The sequence below is a fragment of the Catharus ustulatus genome, chromosome 5 (genome assembly GCF_009819885.2).
Source record: "Catharus ustulatus isolate bCatUst1 chromosome 5, bCatUst1.pri.v2, whole genome shotgun sequence".
Lineage (NCBI taxonomy): Eukaryota > Metazoa > Chordata > Aves > Passeriformes > Turdidae > Catharus > Catharus ustulatus.
In genome coordinates, this window is record NC_046225.1 from 23,777,395 (window position 1) to 23,786,068 (window position 8,674).

General features: G+C 47.9%; 1 protein-coding gene across 1 annotated transcript in view; it reads left to right on the forward strand.

The window, feature by feature from the left end:
• The first annotated feature begins 5,478 nt into the window (after positions 1-5,478).
• The window catches only part of ARHGEF38 (Rho guanine nucleotide exchange factor 38), a 38,334-nt gene continuing 35,138 nt past the window's right edge, over positions 5,479-8,674 (forward strand). The window contains exon 1 of the mRNA XM_033059383.1: positions 5,479-5,668. Coding sequence (XP_032915274.1) covers positions 5,482-5,668 — 187 coding nt within the window. The 5' untranslated portion in view covers positions 5,479-5,481. The remainder of the gene's footprint in view (positions 5,669-8,674) is intronic.

Consider the following 8,674-nt stretch of genomic DNA (forward strand, 5'->3'; position numbering starts at 1 on the left):
AACGTTGAGCCATCCCTTCTTAGAAATATCCACAGCCTAGCCTGAGCCCCAGCAGGCATGTACTTTATGAATTTTTCCTACAAATATTTAGACAAGAAACACTGTAGACAGGGCTAAAAGAAATTATCACTGTGCACTTACAGTAGTTTCACGAATACAAGCCGCACGGAGTATAAGCCGCACTTCCGGTGCGTTGACAACGTTGATGTCTTTGTCAATAAATAAGCCGCACCCGAATATTAGCCGCACTTTCGTTTGTAGCGAGAATCCGTGCGCAGCTTTCACAAATTTGCCAATTAGTAACAGGATCGCGGCATAGCGGGGTTTACTGGCTCGGGGCGGGGCCAGGCAGGCTCGGCCCGCTCATGGTTGCCAACAGGGGTGGATGGCCCAGCTCGGCGCTACGGCTCGGCGGGGCTGGCCGGGCAGTGCTGCTGCCACCGCCGCCGCCAGGCTCCCTGCTCCCGTCTGCACTGGCGCTGCCGCGTTTGCTCGCTCTGCAGGCGGTGCTGCTGCCGCCGCCGCTGCCAGGCTCCCTGGCTCCCCGCTCCCGTCTGCACTGCCGCTGCCACGTTTGCTCGCCCTGACCGGCACTGCAGGCCCCCGCACCGCCGGGCTCCCCCACGCTGCTGGCCCCGGTTCTCCTGGGCTCCAGTGGACTGCTAGCCCCGCTTCTACCGGGCTTCTCCCTGCCGCCGGGCAGCCCTGCTTGCCGGGCTTCCTGCTTCTGCTATCCTCCCCTATGCAGTTTGGCTCCCGTGCACTGCCAGCCCTGCTTCTACCGGGCTTCTCCCCGCCGCTGGGCAGCCCTGCTCGCCGGGCTTCCTGCTTCTGCCATCGTCCCCTATGCAGTCTGGCTCCCCTGCACTGCCAGCCCTGCTTTTGCCAGGCTTCCCCGCCATGCTGGCCCGGGCTCTGCCGCCCCCCCTGCCCCACCCAGCTGGCTCAGGCTCTGCCGCCCTCCCCCCGCACTTCTGGCCCCGCCTCTGCCAGGTTTTCCCACCTCTGCCGGGGCCGGCCGGGCTCCAGCTTGGCTTTGGGCTGCCGCGGGCTCTCACTTCCGTGTTGGCAGCTTTTAGAATATTGTTCATATATTAGCCGCCCCGGAATATTGGCCGCACTTCCGGGTTTCCACCAAAATTTTTATCAAATTGCTGCAGCTTGTATTCGTGAAATTACTGTACTTCTAAAGACCTGTTTCTCTACAGGAATCACCAGTCTGGCAAGATCAACAATAGGAGTGAAGGTGAGACTACTACACTAAATAACTTTTCACCTACAAGACAGGCTTTTTTCTCTTTTTGTCCTATTGAAAGGTGTTTGAAGTTTTTTCCTATGTATATTTCAAAGTAATTTTGATTCATTCATTGTGAAAAATCAGTGTGTAGACTCCAGTTTTATCTGTCCCTAAGCCTTATCTTTTTATTGCTTTTTTCCTCGCCTGTCACGCCTGTTGTTATCTCACCAGTACTGTTGCAAACAGGTAGAGTGTACGTGCCAGCCACTTTCCTGTGCTCAAAGTCCTCGTTGGGATTACACAGGATTGTTCTTAGCAAAGCCTCCACATTTTGTCCCTCAGAAAACATCCTTGCTATGACTTGTTCATACAGTGAACTTGTTCATACAGTGACAGAGTACAGGCTTGCTTTCATATGCACTGAGGCTTCTCTGTATGGAGCTGGGGAGCTACAGAGACATCTGCACTCATTGCTGTCTTGCTTCACCTGTGGGATAGGTAGGACAGCTTTCTGCAGCAGTACCATGGTACCTTTCTGCTTCTCCACTGGGTGTCAAATGTGATCTCTTTACGTAGGTGGAACTGGCAAAGTCACTCTGCAGCTGTGGACTGAGACTTTTCCTTGCTGTCTGTGCTGGCCATTGCAGTGAGCAAACTTGGAAATGTCAATCATGTGCTATTGCTACAGGACTCCAGCAATGGTCTGTGCCTCCACTCAAAGGGAACAGGCACAGTAATCAACCAACATCAGTATTTTTTGTATAACTTCTGGGACCCTAAGTTATAAACAAATCTTCTGTAACAGCTGTGAGGTATGACAAGAAAACAAAAAACTGTTTGCTTACTTAATGGCCATCAGTCTTTATGGCGCTTCTGGTTCATTTATAGCTCAGGACTGAGATAAAGATTGGCATTGACCATACAACAATCAGTTCTTGTATGTGTCCAATACAGTTGCTGGGGAACACAATGCCAATATTTTCTATGTTGACACCAGCACCTGTTCTGTTTCTTAAGCAGAGTGGCTTCTGTGCAAATAACTCCTGTGTGTGTTCACATCAACTGGATTCCAGTTTGCTCTGTAGAATTGACCATAACAGAGTAGTAAAAGAGATTCACCCATTCATTGTAAAAAGAGCATTTTGTCCATGTAGACACCAAATATTCCTCTTATCTTACAGATTAGTGACTTTGGTACCGCCTTCCCATCAGTTGCTAATGGGGCCAGAAGAGAGCAGGAATAATTTGAAATTGACAGAGGGTTGCTCCTAGTATTGTGAGTGGCAGTGAGTACTTCACACACAGTTCTGACCTGTGCTTTCTGTGGCATTTTGTTATAGTCAGTAAAGATGAGCAACCATTAATAAGAGTTTATAGGGGTCTTAACAGATGCACATCTGATTGTTTGTATGTAATCCCCCTGCTGATTGCACAGGCATAGCCCACTGGTGTAAATCCATTATGGGCTTTAATGTGATGATGGATAAATCTGGTTGTGTCTTAAATCTCCCTGCCTCCAAAGGGCATAGGGAAGCCACTAGTCCTGAACATGTCCCACTCATTTGGAGTATCACAGAAGATATGGTATTTTCAGCCTTTCCTATATTGCGTGGCATAGAAGAGATATTTTAAGGTTGTAGTAGGTTCTCATCTACATTCTAAACTGTGGTGTAGGCCTTCTTTGGCCTCCTGGCTGCCTCCAAAATAATTCTGCTGCTAAAGCCAGGTAAACCATTCCAAGTACAACAGCAGCAGCAACTACAGATGGCTTTCCCTGTTACAATTTTGTTGCTGAATGAGCACATACCTTTTTACCCTCTGTGACTGCATTGAAGAGTAAGACAACTTTTGCATATGGGTAGATTTCTGTCATAATAAACACCTGAGCAAACTTTACTATATCCTGTCTTGGCTGTAGCTCTGCACATGTGTCGGAACTTACAATGCCAATAATTCTATTAAGTTTGTTCTTCTACCTTCACCCAGCCAAAATACTTTCCCCAGTTCTGCTCCAAACCATTTTAATTTAAATAAATTTAATGAGATCTCATATAAGATGACGGGACCTCTGTTTTCTGAGAAGCATGACACTAAAATCCTGGTGGGGAGAGATACTTTCTCTGGGTAATTCTGGCTTAAGCAACCATCAGCCCTACCCACAGCTGCTTGTATGTGCCCTGCATCATCCCCTGCTTCATGCTGCCACGACTGGTTCCGTAGCTGGTTGAGGAACTAATCAGGAGCACAGATCCGGATGGAAAATAGCCCAGGGAAAAGGGGCAAGGGAAGGAGTTTTCTGCCAGATCAGTTCCTTCATCTCTTCTCAAATGCGTGTGTTTACACTCTGCAGCAATGATGGGAACAAATTCATCTGGGGAAGGGGGGAAGTCAGGGTGGTGACTGTTTAAACCAGTTTTACCACCCTCGATGAATACCAAACTATTGATTCAAAAAAAAAAGCTTCTCCCAAAGTCTCCAGTGTAAGGAAATTGATTGATTTCCCTCAAGTCCCACATTACTCTGTGTACTATTTGTTGCTGTAGCTTTGATGCTTGTCACAAGTGTGTCACCAGTCTGTCCCTGCCTACGCCTCTCCCTGCTGTCACCACTGCCTTCCAAGGAACTTTTGTGGTCTGACTTGCGGAAAAGAGAGTTTCTTGGGAAATATCAAAGAGGAGGCAGGACGTAACACATGAATTACCTATGTAATATGTGACTTCTCTGTGTGAGCACAAAGTCTTCCCAGTATTCCCCTCACCACTTAATTCCTCTGCCAGATTGTGTTTGGGCTGGACACTCTGTGCAGCACTGGCATGGTGCTGCAATTTGACGTAGTCTATTGCTTAACAGTTTCATAACCTCTTTCCACTACTGGGTAGAAATGAAGGGCTTTGATGAGGAGATTGCATTGCAGGACCAGTTTTGTAAAGAAAAACAAAACTTGGAAACGAGATTATGCTACTACGTCTCATTCCAGCTTGTTTTTTACTAGACAGTCCTTCAGGGACGCAGCGTGGCAGTGCTAAAGCCAAACGCTCTGCCAGCATCTGTCAGAGGGACATTAGTTGTGTCCCCTGGCAGATGCTGTGGCAATGATTGTGCATGAGACTGACACCGATTAGGCTGCACCACGGGGCTCCCACCAGGCATTTCCTATGGCAGTGAGGGCTGCAGGGTTGGGTATCACGGCAGCAGCACTGATTGCTACTGATGGCTGTTGGGGCTCTTCCCAGGTTAAGTCCCATCCAAGCTTAGATGCCAGCAACTCCTGCTGTTTTGACATGAGCTTGATTAGACCGGCTCTACAGAGGATCACTAGACAGTATACGTGTGCCAGAGGCCATTTCTAACAGACAGGATAATAAGAGCTCTTCCAGGGGTTAATCCAGAGGTATTACAAGCAAGTGTTTTGGTGTCCACTCCCCTGGCTATCACAGCTTGGTGGTTGGCTGTGGTATCCTTCACAGGTCCTTGGCAGGCTTTTGCCTTGGCTTTGGTCTCTCTGGGCGTGGTGTAAAGCGGGACAGAGCCTGGTTTGAGACAATCATCAGCTCCATGCTGCTTCCTACCTTCTGGAGAGGCTTTCATGTCCTTCTCAGCCCTTTTCTTCATTGTCCTGGGGTATTGCACGCCTCTTAAACCTGCAGATCCAGAGTTTCCAGCTCAAAAGCTACACCTCTCGATGGGGTCAGGAGACTGGCAGATGCAACTTGATATGCAGGGAGCTGGGGTCCTGACCAGGCTGCCGGAGTGAGGGTCGAGTGGGTGGCTGCCTCCACTTCCCGTTTGCCTTGTCCTCTGCTTCCCGCTGCCCGGCAGTGCAGAGAAGGTCTGCCGTGCCACACTCGGGCATCTCCCTGCCAAACCGGGAGGAGGCAATTCCAGCTCCTCTGTGCCGGCAGCCCCTGCCCTGCTGCGGCGTGAGGAGCGTGCCCTGCAGCAGGAGAGGGCCCGGCAATGGCTGCGGTTTGGGGCTGGCTCTGAAAGCGGCCCCGCCAGGCGCGCTTGCACACAGGGCAGGTGAATGCAAACGCTGCCCCGGGCGGCAGCTTCCCGGGGGTGGAGCTGCTCCGGCACAGGTGGCAGGGCTGAGCCCGGGGCTCTGCGGAGCCTGGAGAGCCCTGCTGCAAACCCAAGCCCGAAGTAACTAGCCTTCAGCTGGGCAGGAAGGTCACCTCCCTGAAAATCAAGCTATTGCCCCCCGCCACCACCACCACCACCAAGCAAGGCTGTCCGTGGCGAGCATGGACTGTCAGAGGAAGGAAGGCACCGGGGGAAGGAAGAGGAATTTGACCCTGCTAAGGAACAAGTTGTACATGGGGCAGAGGAGGAGGACGGAGCCCGTGGTAGAGAGCACCGCCACTGCCGCGGACCACGGCAACTTGAGGAGAAGTCAGTCCGATCGGACAGAGTACAGCCAGAAATTGCAAGGTACTGGGGAAGCTTGTTTGGTGCTCTGCTGCCAGGGATGCTCTGTGTCTCCAAGCCGTCCCGGCTGCAGCCTTCAGATAAAGACGGGAATGGCAGGCTCTACCCCCCACTCCCCACACCCACAGGTGGAATGAGTAATGGCCCCTCTCACACTTGCCCCCCACCTTCAGACTGTGTGATGTTTCCCCTAATTTTTTCAAGTAGTGTTTTTTAGACGGGACATAAAACGTAATTGATGATTTTGTTGAGTTCCTGCAGAACTCATATGCAACCAAAATCTTTCTCATTCACCAGAATGCCTTTGCAACACAGACAATGATGTGTAAATAGGATGGCTCCATCCTATCTGTCTTTGGCTGTCGTATTAAGTGGGATATGTGCCAAGTCATTCGAAGAGTCAAGGGCTTTTTCTTTTTTCTCAATTAAAAATATTGTGGTCTATAAACTGTTGCATAGATTATCGAAGCCTGAACTAAAGTATGTCCAAATACATGTTTGGATGAATATACTGATGCAAATTATACCATTCTGTGATTATGGAGAGAGTTGCTTTTCAAATAACAAATTGCATATGGACCACAAATTGTAGTAAAGTATGTCAGTACTGGGCTTGTCAATCAAAAATTAAATGTGATGCCACAAATTGAGGAAAAGCATGAAGAATGTGAATGGCAATTTCTGGGAGTGTTCTGGAACACCAACGGATGAATTTCTGTGGGTTTCCAGGGTCTTGAACAACAAGGTTAGAGTATTATTTTATGATATGCATGTATTACTAACAGTGCTCTAACTGCTTAGTGACAGTCATTCTTGCAACCATAATCCTTTATGAGGAAATAAAATAGAAAAATACTTTGGATTGCTATATTGTGGTTTTGATGCACTTAATTAGGAAGTAGCATTGCTTCAGAGAGACAATAAAAGCAGAAAATAAAAAGCCTGAAAATAATAGGTTTTCTATGGGGACTGCATATGCTGAGAACAGAGAGGTTCATCAATTGTGCTATTCCCTCCTCATGACAGCTAATCAATGAGAAGGTGAAAAATACTCCATTAAGTCAGGCCCAAGATTCAGGAATCTGGCAGGGGTGTTTCCAGGTACAAGAATAGATCACTGTGGCAAGATCCTGGTACATGTCTCATTAAAACAGATTTTTAACTTGTGAATGGGGTTGGCCAGGTGAGGTCAAGGTTATCAAGGAAGTATGCAGCAAAAAGGTGTGAAATCTTTCTGTCTTGTGTCAGCTGTATTCAAACCATGAATGTCTCCTGCTAAAAATCTGAAGCAGAGGCAGTGGGGAAGCCCAGGAAGTCATGGCAGACTGTGAGGTTATGTTTATGGCAGTGGTCCAAGGAGACAGTAAATCCAGCTTTACAGCTCTTGCCACATGCTGGGGCTGCCACGGCTGCGTATTGCAAAGCACAGTCTGGTATCAGCTCATTCTGTTTGCTTGCATTTGTTTGAGAAAAACAGTGATGGATTAACAAGGTACCTGCAGGCTTTGCATCGGATTAGAAGTTGCCTGCCCTCAGAGTAAAAATACAAAGGTGGTAGAAATTCCTATAAAGTATATTTGCAGTCACCATAGAAATGCAGTTGTGTGCCAAGGCCTGACCTGAGGTATAATTTTCTGAGGTATATATGCCTGAATCTGATAACGATCACGGATCCCGGACCTGATGTTGGCTATCTGCCACCAGTGACAATACACTGTGCTTGTACACCTTTATGTTCTGCATTTCTCTTGTAGCACTTGGATGCAAAGCAGCTTTCTGCAAGGTGAGGGAAGTGGTTTTGTTGACACAAAGCTTTTCAGTTTTCCATTCTTGTTAAGAAAACCCAGCAGCTCTGTTGGTGACAGCTAGTCTGGTGTGTATCACCTGGTCAGGACTTTCTGACTACCCTAGAATGGTAAATGCTTTGTGAAAAGATACAGATGGTAATACGTACTTGCTTCCAATAGGAATTGTGGGGATAGCTCTGTGTTTACTTGCATCTCTCTTCTGTAGTCTCCTGTTAATATGTTCTCTAACACATAATCTGCAGACCTATGGTAGGTACTAGCACAGACAAGGATATGTAAGAGAGATGCAACAGCAGCAAGCCCTGCAAAAGGAAATCTGTGCGTGGGGCAGGTTTTCACAGCTAAAAGTCAGGGGCTGCAGGACCCCGACCTGTGCTAGTGGCAGAAGCCCAGGCAGGGCACAGGGTGTCTTTTCACAGCCCGGCGCCCGCATCAGCATTGCAGTACATTTGTGCAAGCTGAAGTATGGGCGAGGAATCTCTCAAGGGCCCTTCCCGCCCCCTGCATACTCGAAAGGTTTCCCTGAGTAGGAACCGGGATGTTGCCCTCCACAGCCACTTCCAGCAGCTCTAAAGTATATGCTCAAAATGCAGCTCAGTGTGATGGAAAAGGAGGTCCCCAAATAAAAGCCTGTGAGTAGAACAAAACAAAAAGCCCAAGAGAGCAAGCAGCCAGGCATAAAAACTCCAAAGAATTCAAATTTCTGCGATTGGATTTCTTTTAAGTTTTGTTTTATTCGGTAAATCAGTGTTTTCTATGAAGAGTGGGAAAGAGCCTTTCGCACTCTAGATCTTCAGGGTAATCGAGGTAGTTTGTTCTGTCAGTCCACGAACAGCAGTACACGGTAGCATTGCCAAAGGTGAAAACTTCTGCTAGTGTTTTTCACTTTCAGGATTCCTTAAGACAGAAGATGCATGGTAGATGCATCTATTCAATAGCTTATCTGTTATGAACGGCCATGCAACACTTCCTGACTTCACTCTTTTTAAAAAGGAAATAAGATGCAAAGTAACCACTATATTCTCAAGGAGCTTGGCAAGCATTCATGCCTGTACTTCAGCTCATCCTGTGAGATAACGAAATGCCTACCAGCCCCATTTTAGATAGGGGGAAATAAGGTGATTGCCATCAAATGCCAGGCTCATGATAAAACCATGCAGTCATTTAGAACTCAGATCGTTTGTACTTGCTTACTTGGAAG